Source organism: Palaemon carinicauda, chromosome 41, assembly GCF_036898095.1.
Source record: "Palaemon carinicauda isolate YSFRI2023 chromosome 41, ASM3689809v2, whole genome shotgun sequence".
Lineage (NCBI taxonomy): Eukaryota > Metazoa > Arthropoda > Malacostraca > Decapoda > Palaemonidae > Palaemon > Palaemon carinicauda.
The window spans coordinates 5,933,573-5,951,842 of NC_090765.1; the positions used below are offsets into that span (position 1 = coordinate 5,933,573).

Here is an 18,270-nt window from a genome sequence, read left to right on the forward strand (position 1 = left end):
GGGAGCAGTACAGGGACAGTTTGAAATTCAAAGCTGTCGCGAACAGATCCACCGTTGGGGAACCCCACAAAGTCAGGACTTTGTTGGCTATCTGAGGATCCAAAGACCACTCGGTACTCACTATCTGCGAAGCCCTGCTCAGACTGTCGGCGAGCACATTCCTCTTGCCAGGAATGAAGAGAGCTGATAGTGTTATCGAGTGGACTTCGGTCCACCTCAGAATCTCTACTGCAAGATGGGATAGCTGATGCGAAAAAGTACCTCCCTGCTTGTTGATATAAGCCACAACCGTGGTGTTGTCACTCATCACCACCACGGAGTGACCCGCCAGGGTCCATTGGAACTGTTGAAGAGCCAGGAAAACGGCCTTCATTTCTAGCAGGTTGATGTGCAGGTACTTTTCAGATTCTGACCAAAGGCCTGAGGTCCTCTGGATCAGAATGTGAGTCCCCCACCCTTCTTTTGACGTGTCCGAAAACAGTGTCAATTCCGGGGGGAGGACGAGACGAGCCACTCCCTTTCGCAGGTTCTCGTCGACCAGCCACCACCGCAGGTCTGCCTGTTCCGAGCCAGACGAGCCAGGGAGGCCACGTGACCTAAGAGACGCAACCACGATTGGGCAGGAAGCTTTTCCCGCCTGAGGAAGGGTTCCGCCACCCTCCTCAGCCTTGCTATCCTGTCTGATGGAAAGGTTTTGTGGAGATTGGTGTCTAACAACGTGCCTAGATAAACCAGTCGTTGGGACAGCTGCAGAGAGGACTTCTCGAGATTTACCAAGATCCCAGATCTTGGCAAAGTCCCAGAAGCCTGTCTCGGTGTCGAAGAAGGGTCGACTCCGAGACTGCTAGGATCAGCCAGTCGTCCAGATAACGGAGGAGACGGATGCCGTTCCTGTGAGCCCAAGACGAAATCAGGGTAAACACTCTGGTGAACACCTGAGGTGCTGTGGAGAGACTGAAGCACAGCACCTTGAACTGGTAGGTCTTGCTGTCTAGGCTGAATCTCAAGTACTTCCTGGAAGACGGATGGATTGGGATCTGGAAGTACGCGTCCTTCAGATCCAGTGTGCACATGAAGTCTTGTGGTCTCACCACAAGTCTGACCGTGTCCGCTGTCTCCATGCTGAACGGAGTTTGCTTGACAAACTTGTTCAGAGCTGAGAGGTCGATGACTGGTCTCCAGCCTCCAGACGCCTTCTTTACAAGAGTCGACTGAAGAAGCCTGGGGAGCCGTCAACGACCTCCTGGAGAGCATCCTTCTTGAGCATGGTCTCGACTTCTGCCCGAAGGGCTAGCCCCTTTACCGATCCCATGGCATAGGAGCTCAACGACACTGGATTCGCTGTCAGGGGAGGTTGAGATGTCGTGAATGGGACGCGATACCCTTGGCTGATCACGGAGACCGTCCAAGCATCGGCCCCATCTTGCTGCCACCTGTGCACGCAACTTTGAAGGCATCCCCCCACAGGTGGACACGCGGGGGGACTGCCACTCCTAGCGTTTGCGGCCGTGGCCGCTCCCTCTAGGAGTCTTGCCTCCCCTGGAGGACTTACCACCCCTCTTGTCCTTGGCAAGAAAGGGCTGGGGCTTAGACACCACTTTCTTAGCTGCCAGCATCTGCTTCGGTGTCTTGCGAGGCTGCTGCTGATGTTGCTGCGGAGCTGGAGGCTTGTAGGGCCGAGATGCAAAGGCCCTTTGGAGGAGGGAGTCCTGGCTAGACTTCCTCCACCTCTCAGCTGTTCGTTCCATATCTTGGGGCTCAAACAAATTCCCCCCAAGGAGGGATGAGTGTCTGAGCCTGCAGACATCCACGGCGGGGACCTTCGGATGGATCTTCTCGGTCACCGCATTACGACGCTTCAGCACCGAGTTGGCCCACAGGTTGGTAACCTGATGTGCCAGGAACTCGATGGAGCGAGTGCCCGAGAGGAGGAAGGTCTCCAGGGCCTTCCTATTGCTCTCCTTAGACAGATCCTTGGAGCGCAATAGGATGCCCAGAGAACCTAGCCAGACATCCAGCCACGAAGTGGCCTGCATGGCACACTTCGCGACCTTCTCGTGGCTCAGGATCTCCGACTCCGAGAACGTCACCTGCCGGGCGGAGAGCTTCTCAAGAGGAACTCCCCTAGTAAGCTCTTCCACCGAATGGTGGAGGGGAAGAGCGAGGCTAGACTCCCCCATGATCTCAAAATACCTCCTCTGCTGGAGACGAGGGGGTGGGAGGAGTTTGTTCCCGGCAGAGGAACGAATGGAGGAAGCGAGTACTGCGAGCCGAGCGTTGGCCCTGGCTCTGGCACTCTTCACCCCTGGGACCAGGGCAGAGCTGCGCTGGCCTTTGGGGGCTTCTGAGTTCCATAGACCTCGTCCAGGACCGTGTCCTTGCCTTCACGGGGGGCGATCACAGGGTCCATGAACCCGTTGAGCTGTCTCATCAGGCCCAAGACCTGCCAGAAGGCATGCTCAGACTCCTGCTGCTCTCCTCCCTGCGGACTGGCAGCTAAGTCTCCTGTCCCCGGAAGCTCTTCCTGGGAAGACACGTGGACGTTCTCCCGGGGTCTGGCTGGTTCCTGACAAATTCGTGAAGAAGACTTCGGCATCGTCTTGGAGTCCTTGGGTTCCCTCCTAGGCGGGATACAAGACTCCAGCAAAGAGGTCTGGTAGGCACCTTCCACGCGAGATGATTCTCCTCCACGAGAAGGTGACTCCCCCTTGGTGCCGAGGGGGAGACCGCCGCCTCCCTGGACTCTCCTGAGGACGGAAAGGCCTCGTCTACGGGAGAAGGAGAAAACGACTGCGAAGGGGATGGAGCCTTCCTGACGGACCTCTTAGGAACCAACTTCTCCCTGGGAGAAGTCACCACGAAGTCCACTCCTCTCCTTCTCTTTAGCGGGGGCGAGGCCGTCGTTGGCTTGTGTTCTAGATCGGCGAGTGTCGGCTTCATAGCCTTCACTAACGCCCGCATCAAAGGACCAAACCAAGACTGCCGAGACACGGACACAGAGTCCGAAATTCCCGCTGGAGGGAAGGGGATCGGGCGATCCTTCGGAGTGGACACCACTGGACCTGCCTGCAAAAAAGAAGGGGAAGAAAGTTGCCTTGACCTCTCTGAAGGTCCTTCCTTGTCCTGCAAGCGATCCCGACTGCGACCTAGCACCACGCGTCCCTGCTGCTGCCGCGAGCTGTGGAACCCGATGCGAACGGGGGTCGTGCTGGCGCTCGCGCAGGGGCGATACAAAAGAGTCGCGCGCGAGGGGCTGTTGGGGCGCGGGCGCGCAATCGTGAGCGTATGGGCGAGCTGGCGCGTGGGCGAACGAGAGCGCTCAGGAGACCGCTAAGAGCCAGGAGACCGAGCTGGGGAACGATAGTGTCCTGGAGACCTGTGACGCGTGGGAGAGCGATGGCGCGTTGGAGAACGCTGGCGCGCAGGCGAGCGATGGCGCGTAGTAGAACACGCAGGCGAGCGACCGCGCGTGGGCGAGCTGATGGCAGGAGACCTATGTCTCTCCAGATCCGCTTGGCGCTGACGCGTAGGAGAGCGCTTGCGCTCAGACGATGGATCACGAGGGCGGTCTGGAGATCGCCGGAGCCCAGGGGAGCGCTGGTGACCGTTGATGCGCAGGAGATCGCTGACGAGCAGGAGAACCTTGACGCTTCGGAGATCGCTGGCGCACTGGAGAACGTTGGCGAGCAGGAAGACGACGCGTAGAAGACTGTGCAGGAGCTATCGGTGCGACGCGCAAAGGCGAACGCTCGCGAGTGGGATCAGGAAGAGGAGGCGCGTGGGCGTGCAGGAACTCTGGATGTACGCGCAGGAGAAAGCTGACGAGCAGGATTGCGAGGGCGAGGAGAAGTTGAGTCCTTGCCCATGTCCCGAACCGGAATTCTAGGGCGCGTGGGCGAGCGTGGGCGCGTTTCAGGAACTGGAAGCGCAGGTGCGCGTTGACGAGCAGGAGATCTAGGGCACTCAGCAGACCGTTGGCGCGCAGCAGGAACAGGAGGATGTTCGTTGTCCATAGGAGAGTACTGGTGAGCAGTGGGGCGTTGACCATCAGGAGAGCGCTGGCGAACAGGAGTGCGCTGACGAGCAGGAGAGCGCTGGAGCGCTACTACGCGTGAACGCGCAGGGTAACCCTGACGCGCAAGGGAAGCACCCACACCGTGGGCGACATCCCTTTGCCCCGAAGGGACCGGTGCCCGTCGGCTGACGAGATCAGAAGACTGCTGGCCATCTGCACAGGAAGTGGAAGGTCTGGAAGGCGTGAGAGAACGTGAACGATCCCCGGACAGGTCTAAGGACGCGGCTGCTACAGTCTGCTCCCGGTGAGGAGAGTCCCCATCGGAGGACGGAGGAGGAGAAGACTCGAAAAGGCACCGCTTGACACCCTTATAGGGAGACGGGAGGCCCTTGCGGCGAAGCGGACGATGAGCCTTACGGCGAAGGCAGCCACGAGGGAGGTCGTCAGGATCATCAGTCCTCCGAAGAGGAGTCTCAGTCAGAGCGCTCCCACGAGGGGGAGACTTAGCCGCAGGAGAGACCGTGGGACCCCCTTCCCCCTCCGAAGGATGTACAGAAGGGGGAGGAAAGCCTTCAGCAATGTCATCAACATCAGGAGCCGCAGAGGTTTGACCAGACCCGTCGGAAGCCTCTGCCACCACGACGTCGACGATAGACAGAGGATCTACCTCTGCTATCACCGGCGACTGCTTGACAGCGGCCCCTAACTGAATAAGGTCAAACAGGGCTTCCTTGGAGGGCAGGCCCTTAAGCCCCAAGGAAGCCCAAAGCTGAAAAAGATCATCATTAGACACAGGATCAACATTATCAAAATCCTCCCCTGGAGGAGGAGGGGGAGCCACCCCGCTATGGGAGGCGACGCCCTCTCTCGCACCCCGAGGTCGGGAAACAGAACAAGGGTTCGTGCTCCCACTCGGCAGCCTCTCACTAGAAGCCGGACGAGGGGGATCTTCGGAGGAGGTTTGGGCGGCGGAAGAAGAGTCCCGAGAGCCTTCCTCCTTCAAGGCAACCCCCGAAGGAGAACGGTCTCTCTTGGAATTCTTCTTACGCCGGCGGGCAAACCTCTCCCACTGGGAGGCAGACCACTCCCTACACTCACTACATGTATTTTCCCTATCACACCGTCGGCCTCGATACTGCGGGCAAAGGGTGTGAGGATCGGTATCCACCGCCGACATGAAGGTACCGCAAGGGCGGCCGGCGATCCCAGGGCACTTGCGCATGATGAATACCAAAGGGCGAGGCCAACTTTAAACACACAGCTGAGGAAAAGCAAAGAAAATATTAAGGCTGTCAATAACGAGGACGATAGACAGACACGTCTGCACATCGTCCAAGCCTGGTCGCTGGTGTCTTCCGACGACGAAGAGCTGGAGGACGAGGTATCGTCCGAGGAAGACGAAGAAGAAGAGGCGCTATCCGAGGACCCTGAATCCTCTGCCACCCACATGAGGGCTTGCAATTGTGCTACCGGGGTGACGGGCTGCATAACATCAGGAGGTAGCGAAACAGAAGGCGCCGGAGGCGTGAGCAGTGACCCACGTGAGGCAAACCAGCCAGGAAACTCCTCGTCTTGCCGCATGGGTGACCTGAAGGGAGTCCTTGGCGCCTTCCACACAATGGAAATCGGGTCAGAAGAGCACGTGGCTCGTCTTTTCCTGTCCTGGTCACCTGAAAAACACTGCCAAGGTGGAGGGGAAGGAGCTGGAGTCCCTGAGCTCCCCCACACCGGAACCTCACTCGAGACGGGTCCTCCAGGCACCAGAACCTCTTCTACAGAAAGCACTCCCGGCACAATAGCAGACTCCTCACTCGTCTGCGTAGGCACAATGCATTTGGGTTTATCAATATCAGACTCAAGGGTAACAGCAATGGGCTGTTTCCCCGCAACGGACTTACCTTGTCCCCTACTCTGGGTAGGGGAAGGGGAAGGGGAAGAGGAACCGCTCTCAGAAGGAGCTGAAGGAGACATTATCAGAAAGCCGAGACCAGGCTTCTTTGGTGACTGCTTCGATGCTTTCTTCTTCTTGGTGCCGTGCAACATCCATTAGGATAACCACAAGCAACACAAGTAAGGGATAAGAACGGGAAAACACAAAGGGAACATATGGGTCGGACGGGATGTGAGAGAGCGGCGACATGTGATCTACGCCGCGACCAGATGCTTACTGACAACAACGACCCGGTAGCGCACCCACGCGCTGACCCCGGGTCACCTCAGGGCACGTATCCCTCTGTCACGGAGGGAACCGACAAGGGAAAACGGAGATAGGGGGGCCCCCCCCGCAAAATTCTTGGTCGGATAGGGAGGAGATCCCAGATACTCCTGAGAATGTAGTTCAAGGCAAGTACTCCGTGTTGGAACAACCACACTTTAAATGGGAAGTAAACACAAGAACACTGCCTAACGTAACCTACAAGACATACCTTTATCTACTCAGGTGGTACGGACTATCTGCAACTGCTGTATTCTTAGTTTACCCAAGAAAGTCTAGACCCTGAGGTTGCTTCCAAACTGCCTTCACTCCTGGCAAGGTAACACAACCACAGAGTATCTCATAAATGATAAAACTCGCTTTAAGATCGTATGCCAGACATGATGAAAATTTCCCACATACAGAACATCTAGGCCTATATGAAAAGTGACAAGAAGGTTAATGGCTGCCTAATGCACTATTTTCACCAATTATTTGAGGAATTTAGAAATAAATGTAAGCAAGCTAAGCTATATGTGTGGGAGGTAGCTAGTTAATGACAACCTTTCAGACGCTTGCTGTGCTTTGTACTTCCACAGAACTTCTCCCATCAACTCTTGCATTCATCACTTTCTTTAGCAGTCATTTTCTATTCTCTCAACATGGCCAAACTACCTCAACACATTCATATCCACTCTAGCTGTTAACTCATTCCTTACACTAACGCAAAAATTTTAAATAATAATTCAACTTTATAGGGAATGTTTTTATAGATTTCCAATGTTGGGTGGAAAGAGAAAATGTATATAAATGGTAGCAGAACTTTGTTATGGAACAATTGAACGAGATTTTTTCTATTACCTAGGCAACAAAATGACTCCAACATTCGGTGCCTACAATTGGAAATCAATTCATAAAATAATAGTTAAAATTAATTGACACTCACGTCTGGCCGTCAAATATCCTTTGTTATTCGCACCAGTGTAAGTTTATCAGCATTAAGCAATTCCTGCGTTAATATTTCTCAATATAATCACATGTTTTGCTGGATTAAATTTTTTGTTTTTACCTCATGCCAATATTACACCGCACCAATTCATCCAGTTTCCCATTCTTATCAAGAGATGTCCAATCTACTATGGTTTATGCATAAATCAGACATGAAGTCCGGTATAACAAGTTTCATTTGAAAATTACAGTCTATAATTATATACTAGGACACTAAGTGATGAGATGAAAGTTTATACCATCATTAATACAACGTACCGCTGACAGTTTGAGTGGTTACGGTATAGCTGTATAATATCCCTTTCACCACAGAGAAAAATGAAATGTTCGTTCTTCGTAAATACTGAGTTCGAAGTTAAGGATTTTGGCCTCAGTTTACATGACATTTTCCTAAATTTAAAATAAACAAAGAAAATTGCTTCGATGTGTATATATCTATCATTGAAAATTGTGTTGTTTTTTTCGAAAATGCATATCTCCTTAAACGAATGGTTCTTAAAATATAATTGACTTATAATGCACCAAATTATTCAAAAATATATATACTTTATTTGTGATTCATATTAAGCATATTTCCTTTTGAATAACATAAGACCCAATCAAGACAATAGTAACAAGTCTTTATCAAATTCTCTTATTTTCGGTGATAAATCTATTTTGAAGAAGTGTTTTAATTCTTTCATTCTGCCTTGTTTCGAGCCCTGTCTGGTCTTCAGCTGCTGATTCTCATCTTGTTGGTTTGATAGTGGCTTATGGTCTATTGATTTTCTTATTTAATAATGTAATACTGTTAAATACTACTAAATTTCTTATTTGATAATGTAATACTGTTAAATACTATTACATTTCTTATTTAATCATGTAATACTGTTAAATAGAATTAAATTTCTTATTTAATAATGTAATACTGTCAAATACTATCAAATTTCTTATTTAATAATGTAATACTGATAAATACTATTAAATTTCTTATTTAATAATGCAATACTGTTAAATACTCGCATTCTGCAATTCGCTTGTTTGTGTCATCCGCCATACTGGATTGGCAGCTCACAGCGGCCACAACAACTTCCGGCTCACGTTGCCTCTTCTGGTGTCACACAGTGTGGCAACTATCCCTCCCTTAGTGTTTTGTAAGGTGTCATAATGTCGGAGAATAACGTGGCACCGGATTCGTGGGAGACAGCAGCCGATGAGCCAACGGAATCCCTTTCAAGAAGCCTCCCACCTCTCAACGTCAACGCCCCGGTCTTCATTCCCAACGTGAATGCGCCAGAGTTCGTTCCCAGCTATTTGGTGGAAACTGCTACTCAAAGTCGACCTACAGCGCCAGGTAGAGCTAAACGACCCTAACGACATTGTTAAGATGGTTATTGGTGGTCAGTTTGAACTTGGGTCGACCCATATTATAGGTAGTTTGGTCGTGATGATGTAGGTCATGAGTCTTCCATGTGGGATCTTACCTTTCAGCCAGTGAATGACTTCGTGTCTTAACCACATCTGGACTGTGTTCTCAAGTCATTGCGCTGTTGTTTGCGTGTGAAATTTGAATTATTAGGAAGGAATAGTTGTTAAGTTGTGTTGTTAAAGGCTTATCAGTCTCGTTGAGAAATATTTTATTGAGTACAGAGGGACGAGTGGACAATCAACTGGTATCCAAAGCTACCGGTAGATCCTCGCTCTCATATTCTAACCTTTGGGTAAACAATGAACCGTTATTCGCTTACTGAATCATCGTGATATAATTTCGTTTACTAATTGTTATGTGAACTAGACAGAGGTCAGCCCAAATTGTCTCTGTGGAGATGAAAGCTGGAGGCTACGCTTGACACTTTTTTTTATACAAAAACTAGAGATTCTGGATTAGGCTAATTATAATTTGGCCGTGCTTAGCCAATTTTTAAATTATCGTGATTGTGGAATTCCTGAAAGTGATATGAGTGGATTTACAGGGCTCTGGCATGCCTCATTGACTGGTAAAGATCAAACAAGGTTGATATTTACTTTAGATTTTGGTGAATTTGGAATTGTCTATTAGAAATAGATGTCAATACATGATATATTATTTAATTGCAAAACGAATTGTCTATAAGAATTTGACAAGTGTAGGCTACTTTGACATTTTTCAGTGTGAAAAATTGGGCCGGGGCGCAATAACTTGTGTTGGTCGATGAAATTGTGAAGAGTATTTGGTTACATTGTCTAAGTTCAATGTTTACTTTTGGGAGACTAATTATGAGTACCTGTGCATGCTTTGTTTGTATTCGCTTATGCCAGCTGTTCTGATTTTTGAATGACTTAATCATTACCTGGCCTCTTTTAGAGCTGCTAAATATATATGCACAGGTTGCCAGATATTTACAACAGTCATTTTTTTCCATCCTCCCTTCCAGTTCCAGTTTGACTACCATCACAAGAAGACTTTAAGAATGAAGTATAATCGTTCAAAATTTAATGTAATTTCATCTTCCAGTAATTACATTTAAAATGCTTTATTCAGTATTTAACTATTTTTGCTGAAAGAATTAAAAAAAAAATGATTCCACGGTTTATGTATGTTGACGGCCATATCGCCGTAACTCCCGTTTCCAACCCTATTGGAAAGAATATGGCAGCTTAACAGGTTCACAGGAGCTGTTAGCCCTCCTCCCCTTAGGTAAGGACACTATTTGTAGGTTAGGTTTTATGGGGACGTTTAGGTTAGATGGTATTCTTTGCAAGTTTCTGTCGGTCGTTATACAGAGGGTCCAAATCCCTTATTAATAACTTGCAGAGATGGCGTGCTCAACATGTTCATATACCGCCTGCCAGAACAGAAGGGTAGTAGGTTATGTTGATTTGCAAGTGTAGCTATCTGTGGAGGTTGAGGCACGTTATATGAATAATAGGTAATTTTGATACTTTTCCCATCACATATCCCATATATTTTTCTAGGTGGTTATCAAGTGTTTTTAATGCATATATTTCTCCCGCTCTTCTGTTTCTGTTTCTAACAATGAATATTTGGGCAAACCACCTGTTCATTAGTTTTCCTACACTCTTATAAACACAATTAGGTAGGGAGGATCCCAGTGGGGAATTGGGGTTTTAGGTGGTAAAATCCCAAAACTAGCAATTTGCAGCATTATTAATGGTCAGAAATGCACAATCAATAAAAGATAACCAGTTGGAAAAATATATGGTTGATGTAAGTGGCTGGAAATTAAAATATAATTACTTGTGATTCACGTCATGTCCTAATGATTTTGCTCTGTCGTGGCTCGCTATGCTCACAAGATAAACATAACCTCATTACTGTACTACTCTGAACTGGCAGGTGGTACATGATGTGCAGTGCTCGCTATCCCCATGCCTCATTTTTCTGGAGATATTTTTGTTTTACACATGAGCAACAATAGCTATTTACGGAATAGCGTTTTTACCATCATCAATTACCGAAATAGGTGGATTTACACTAATTTTTATATTAGATTATACTTCCCTCTAGAGAGATTTTCATGTAATGGTAGTCATGCTGGAACTGAAGAGGAGGCAGCGTTAACACCTCAACTATACTCAGTGTGGATAAATGCAGTGTTGCCATTGTAGCCTCAAATAATTTTTGTATGTACTTCTCTATGTTTTCAAGGGACAAATTATCTCTTTCAGAGGTGTCTCTTGGGCCGGAGGACATTTGATTCTAAATTTTGATTCAAGGATTAAATTGAAAAATCACAATGTGTATATTTTATTATGGTAGTTTTGGTTTAATTACCCAAGCTTAATTTAAGCAATTGATACATAAGTTATCATATCCCACCCTCTGCTTTAGGCACAGAAAAATGTCAAAGGTGCTAACACTTCAATTTCTTATAGCAAATTTGAGTTTTGCAAGAAATTAATGTATCGTATACTAACCAATCACTAAATCCTGAATCTCTGGGCTCTTTCAAATTCATTTACGCTAATTTTAAAGGTGTTGGCCTGCATGCATGTTGTGGCCATCTTTCATGAGGGCTACAACACCATTTTTACACTTCAAAAACACCCCGAAAGTTGCCTAAGGCCTTTGAGGAACAAAGTACAGTAGAAAAATTCTGGGTGTACACGGATGAAGTCCCTCCAATCTAAGAACTGAATCGTTTACATAGTATCAAGTTGATCAATATGGGGGATAAACTCCAAATTTTCATTATGATAATGTCTTACCATAACTCTATGATCGTAAATAAATGAAATTGGAAATAAAAACTTTTATTATTTGCACTTTTAAAGAGTCTTACCTGGGGATGAATTTTTATAAATTTGGAGTGATCTTTAATTCATGAAATTGAACAGGTGAAAAAGTTGACCTACCATGATTTAAACTTTCATATCAATTAGTTTCTTAGTTACTAATACTAAGGTGTTTTTGAAAGTGACTAGCAATAGTACTTTTCATTACTCGATCAACTATGTGTAATGCAAAAGAATTGAAAGAAATGGAGGTTAGTTCATGCGTGCTCTTGGTCTTGGCTTAATCAACCTAAACGTCTTTACTAGTTGGTCCCAAACTTAACCTTTGGTTGTATATATGATAAAATAGTGTTCTGCACAATTGAAGGATATGTCCCAAATTATCTATAAACTTAATAGGCAGGTAAGAATGTAGATTACTGGGATTAAATAATCCATAACCCTAAGCATCACTAAATTTCAATCTTGCGGTACCAGAGGACAGATGAACAAAGCACGCCAATTGGGTGTATTTCAATTGAAGCAGGAATCCATGCTTGGAGGCAATGCAATACAGTATTACGATCATGTAACTAGGCCTCGGTTTTAGCAAAATATGCATTACAATGACTCCCTACTTCTCATACAGTAATTATTAAAATAGTATATATTGCAAATACTGTATAGAAAACCTTTCCCAACCAACTATAAACTTAACAGATAGGTAAAAATATATATATGGATGAGTCTTCATTAAAGGTAGACTAGAATGTTTAGTTTGCATGTATCTTTATCGAACTATACATTATAACCAGCTTCCTACCAAAATTTTTATAGTGATTATTAACACAACTTAACTGAAAGGGAAGAATGTACATACAGTAGATGTGTTAAAAAAAAGGTAAACTCGAATATATAAATTTGCCACCGCTTTATCAACCTATGCATTGTAATGACTCGGTTTCCTACCTAACCTGTTTTTATGTATGGTAAATGAGTAATAATTGTGCATTTACAATATATTTCCCAATCAACTACAGTACAACTTTAACCTAACCATAAACTCAAAACTCATATTCTAAGATGATCAAGGCTATAACTAGCGAGAAATTTGTTAACTATGCAGGAGCTACCCATAACTGGTTTGCAAACCAGGCTGAACTTAGAAAGAATTGGCAAGGTAACAATAAATCATATACAGTAATTTAATTCTTGAAAATAACTTCATATCGTGTATCAGACCATTGAAAAATATTTTCCTTATAAAGAAAATGTTTGACAAGTACAGTAATAAGAAAGTTATGGCCTGCCCCAATGAACTATTGTACTGTACATTCGCTCGGTTGTTCTACAACAGCCATTATTTTCCACCCTCCCATTCAGTTCCAGCAATGCTACTGTTGGAAGAAGACTTCCAAAAGGGAAGTACAATCTACAGTATTTCAAGATTTAAGAGTAATTTTCATTAATTTAGTAATTAATTATGTTGAAAATGCTCTTCATATTATTTAAAGCCATTGTTGCTCATTTGAAAGTCAAAAATGTCCTCCAAATAATGCCCCACATTATTGGTGTGTGCACCTCATCCATGTACAGACTGCCAAAAGAGATGAGCAGTGAAATGGTTTATTTAGCCAACGAAATTAGCCACAGCAGGTCAAAAACAGTCTCGGGGATGTGACATATGCCATATGTTTTTCCATGCGCCTTATATATATTCCAACTGATTATCCTGTGTTTAGTATATATTTCTGACCATCATTGTTGCTACAAATCATAGGTTTTTTAGGGTTTACCCAACCAAAAACCCAGTTTCACACTAAACCTTCATAATTATTTTCATAAGGTTGGGTGAAAAACTCATGGACTGGTGGTTTGCCCCAATATTCATAGTCAGAAATGAATGAAACACAAGATAGTGAGTGTAAAAGATATATGGTTTGTGTATTTGGTTAGAAATTAAGGTATTCTATATTTACTGTGGCCTTTTTGTGAACATATGCAAATATTTGTGGGTTGATGTGATTCTTCGATTTCTAGCAAAACTAGAACTCTCCATAAAAAATGGACAAGTTCTGGTTTTTATGGGTCCCCATTTTATTATAGCATAGCACAAGGTTAGGCCTTTGGAACTTGCTCAGTTGAATAATTGATTGCAAATAATGTTTACAATTTTGAATCCCATCTACTACTGTCGGAAACCTCTAACAAAGTTACAGATTTTGATAAAGAAAATTCTAGTTTTTCTCTTATCTTAGCACCTGTCACAGTGCAGAAAAACACCAAAAAAAGGGGCTCATCATTTTATACGCTAAACCTCTTGGTTGTTCATTCTCAGTATTGGATTATACAATGTAATTAAGGCTTTTATTTTATTTATCCTGTTAATAATGATAGGTTATTGTAGAAACTTGTGTGACATGTTTAAAATATTTAGAAATAGAAGAAAAGTGCAATATTTGAAAAGATGCTGGAGTGTGAAGCTTAAACTTGCCCCTATAAAATTGTGATATCAATGGTTTTGGTAAATGTATATATGGTACTGTGTCTGGTGAAATACATGAGCCATATATTATTCACATTTGCTATCTTGTGTTTTATCCCTTTTTGACCATTACTATTTGGGGTAAGCCACCCGTTTAAGAGCTTTCCTACCCGCCGCCTTTTTTCTTCCCCACCGTAATCCCTACACTAAGGGGTCGGTTGTGATGTGCTCTCTACAATGCCATCTTATCAAATGCATCCTCTTCCACCAAACCTCTTCTCTCCATATCATCCTTCACCTAATCTCTTAAGTTGTTGCACCCGCATATAAAAACCAATCATGGTGAAGCCCTGTGGGAAACTAGGGTTTAGTGTGGGTAAACATAAAAAAACTAGGTACCTGTACTGTATTTGCAGAAATGATAATTGTCAGGAAAGCATATTAGATGCAAGATAATTAGCTGGAAAAATGTATGGTTCATGTAAGTAGCAGGAAGTTAGTGTCATAATTACCTATAATTCGTATTGCATCTCTCGGATGGTTTTGCTTTACCGGGGATCTTTTTGTTTACACATAAACATAATCTCACTTCTCCACTGTTCTTTCAAGCAGTTTGGGGATGAGCTACACATGCCAGTTATGTGGGTCATTATATCAGATATAATTTTTACCTTCAGGTGAGCAATAATACATATACAGTATACTGAAAAAACATAGTTTTATACATACTGTAATTGATGACTGAAATAGATTAGTTTACAGTACATTGTGGAATGGATTTAACTCCACTCTGGTAGTTGTCTTCTGATTTTAGTAATGCTGTAGTCAAAATAAAGGTGTAGAAAATGGCTTGAAAAACATCTGGAAAGTTCTGCAGAAATATTTGAATGCTCTTCATTGGTTAAAATGCCTAGTAATGATTATGACTTGTTTTTATGATGATGACTGGCAGAACCAGCTAAGTTTAAACATGTTAATATAAATACAGTAACATTAAGTCTGGTACATGGTGTCTTTTAAAGTGTTTTGAATAATATGGATGAAAATACATGTTGCAAGCCCATAGCTTTTCAGTTAAGGTAGTCGATCCACCAAAAACTATAGTTCCTCCTAGATGTAGTACAGTGCAAACCATTGTCCATTTATAGGACTAAGACTTCAGCAAAGCTGGAACCATACATTGAATTTTAACACGGTAAACATCGTTGATCACCAGTGTCAACGAAACACCTCCCACCTGATAGAGTAATCTCATTTTGATTTTGGCCTCCTAGTCCCAATGCATTGTCTGCCATCTACATCGGATTATTTTGATCTTTAGCTTTTTCTTTCTGTTTGAAATGGGTCCTTGCATTGGTGTTCGAGGTTTTTTTTTTTTTTTAGAAGCATGGATATGCAGTGATTCTTGTTAAAAATATTTGTTACAGTTCTCTTATTACCTTTCGATAGACAACATTCTTGTTCCTTTTTTGGGTGACTTACCTGTTGCTGTCCTATCTCTAGTGTGTGTGTTGTGGACAACAATTACTTTCACTGAGTATGGACTTCGTAGAAGACTAACTTCTAGTTCTCTCCCTACCACATCCTTGTTGATTTGCCTTTTTCAAGAAGAAAATTTATACCATTTCTTCTGTAGCCCTGAAGTCTGATTGATAGGAGTTAAATTTTCTTCTTCTGGCTCTCTCTCCTATGGGGGGAATCGATACAATAGCCTACCGTATTTATAATCTCTGCTGCCTGGTGATCTTCTGTACTTGAGGTCAAGACCCGTGCGGATTCAATAGTTTCTTCTAGGGTCTACAACCTCGCCATCCTTTTGTGCTAATGATGGGTCTATTCGGGGGAGCCATTAGGTCTACCTGCAAAGTCATCAGCAGCCATTGTTTGGCCCTCCCTAGTTCTAGCTTGTGTGGAGAGTAGCCTTGGGCACATCATGAGTATACTGTATATGTTCAGTCTTTCGGGCATTGTCACTGTACCTTGCCTCTGCCATAAGAGTACCCTTTAAGCCAGGAACCTCACATTTGTGTACGGAGAATTGTCCCTTAGCTGGAAAAAACATTGGCAGACATCGTTGGGGTTGCTTAGCACAGTACAATATTCGGGAAAAGTGTTTTTACACCTTTTCCTTTTGCACAATTGTATGAGGTCTAATAGTTGTTCCATTCTCAGGATCATGATCAATTGGAAGAAATCTTGTCTCCAGCCAAGGATATCTGTGCATTTTCTCTGCAACAGTTGTGCTATTGGTGTCACAGTTATATTTCTCCAGTTGGAGCTCCTACGCAATTAATTACAGATTTCCAAATCTTCGAGATGAGTGCCTCTGCAGCTATCACACATCACCGAGTCAATTCCCCAGACTGAAAGGCAAAGGCATTCTCTTGGGTGCTGTCTATGCTGCAGATGAGCTTTGAACAGTCTTGTCTTCCTAGGGAACTCAAACCTGAAGGGATGCCATGAAGGTCCTCAGAGCACTCGGGAGTGACGTATGAACCACGTAGGTAAGCGCAGACCACAATTTGACACTCGAGAGTATTTCTGCCGGTGTTACTCTCAGCAAAGGAGGTTTTGTTCTCTTTTGTTCCATTTTGTAGCAAGAAATTAAGGACTCCCCATCAGTACCAGATCCTAGATTTGAAACTTATATTAAGATGGTCTACATTGCCATGTGAGGGCGTTGAGATGCTACTTCAAAAGACACTATTTTTGGTAGTGGGAGGCTACAGACTGATCTCAAACATCAATTCCCTCTGGCTTCAGAAAACTGTCAGACATAGCTGTGACTCCTTGGGGGCATACAAAGTCGGGGGTATTGGCTCAACCTTTGCCTTCCAGAAGAATGCCTTCCCTCTTTTGAAGCACAGCAGTCATACCGTTATATACTGAACCAGACTCTAGATGCAGTTAAGCTAGCCATTAGTGACTATTCTTTATAATTAATGATGTTTTGTAGTAATTTCCTCTATCCTGTGAGCAAAGCAGATGATAGATTTCTTGTATAAACTTTCATTATGATAAGACTTCTTGTATAGTATACAATTACATTAAGGGTTGGAACTCACGACGTCTGCTTGGAATTTTGTAATTTTAAACACGACTTACCTGGTAGTTTATGTATATAGCTTACGTCCCTGACGTCACTACAGAAAAATTAAAAAACTCGCGACAATCGCCGATTGGATAGCCAGGTGTACCACCGGTGCGCCCCTAGCGAGGTATCTAGAAACCATCTCATGGATATCCATATTTTCCCTGCCGCCTCAGCGATAATATAGATGGAATTCTTACTCGCTGTAATCTGCATACTGTATTACAGTTATTTTGGTGATGTACAATTTACTTTTAGCCTTCGCTAATTGGTTATTATTTTTACTGAGTGTTAGTGTTTTAAAATCGTGTGTAGACTTTACACAGATAGGTTTGGAGTTCTTTCCCTCTACTGTAAAACTAACGTAAACACTTTGAATCATGATGGCGGACATCGTTTCCGCCAAGTCTATGACGTCACACTCGTGTGACGTAGCTGCATAGTACTATGTAATGTGTTGATATTTTTTTTTTTTTGCACTCTTAAAGAATGAAAGGAATTCTTACTCTTAATAAGTATTTTACTTGTAATATAAAAGACTATATTAATTTTAAGAGAATTTTTGTCTTTGGTATTCGTTCTTTTAATCAGCGATCTATTTTTTTAAGATTAATAGAATAGCATATAGTTAATTTTAATGCTGCGCAGTCTCATGACAATCGATTCAGTTCCAACAATTCTTGGATTTCGTTGTTTGTTTGGATTCCAGTATTTTTCATATACTGTATTCACATTTATGTTCCAATTGAAAGTGTAGTAAACCACTATTTTTGGAACCGTTTTTAAGGGTTGATTACTTATATATATGTGATCGCTATATCTGTTCATTTTAAACATTTATTTTATAATGAAAATAAAAAATTTTAGCGTAACATTATTTTTGGGAATCCTTAAGAATAAGGGTGGTTGACACACACACACATATATATATATATATATATATATATATATATATATATATATATATATATATATGTTATTCCTATACCTGTTCATTTGAATCATATAACATTTATCTGGCGCCTAGTCTTTCATTCCCGGTAGCTATTAGTTTCTACTGGGTAAGTATATATACTTTTAACTTTTCGTGACTTCGTACGTCCTCCGGGTTGTGACGTTGAGTGTCCTCCGGGACGTGACGTCGAGCTGATAGTTATATGTAATGGACAGTTTAGTGTGTTCAAATATTTATTTTACAATAAAAAATATGTGTAATTTTTTATTAAGATATTTTGTTACAATTTGTATGAACAAGAAATGAACGATTTTGCGTTCTTTTTCAA

General features: G+C 43.6%; 2 protein-coding genes across 9 annotated transcripts in view; one reads left to right on the forward strand and one right to left on the reverse strand.

Moving 5' to 3' along the window:
- Nucleotides 1-8,359, reverse strand: part of LOC137632665 (nitric oxide-associated protein 1) — a 194,874-nt gene extending 186,515 nt beyond the window's left edge. The window contains exons 1-2 of one of the 6 annotated variants that reach the window (XM_068364740.1): nt 8,220-8,353; nt 6,442-6,541 (exon numbers count right to left, since the gene is read on the reverse strand). The gene's annotated coding sequence lies outside the window, so the exon portion shown is untranslated. Of the gene's footprint in view, nt 1-6,441; nt 6,542-7,155; nt 7,414-7,475; nt 7,592-8,219 lie in introns of those variants that run through there. The other 5 variants (XM_068364742.1, XM_068364739.1, XM_068364741.1 and 2 more) reach the window with 5 other exon arrangements.
- Nucleotides 8,360-8,363: 4 nt separating this feature from the next.
- eRF3 (eukaryotic translation release factor 3) overlaps nt 8,364-18,270 on the forward strand; it is a 49,445-nt gene continuing 39,538 nt past the window's right edge. The window contains exon 1 of one of the 3 annotated variants that reach the window (XM_068364744.1): nt 8,364-8,550. In XM_068364744.1, the coding sequence (XP_068220845.1) occupies nt 8,364-8,550 (187 nt within the window). Of the gene's footprint in view, nt 8,551-8,690; nt 8,918-9,071; nt 9,194-18,270 lie in introns of those variants that run through there. The other 2 variants (XM_068364746.1, XM_068364745.1) reach the window with 2 other exon arrangements.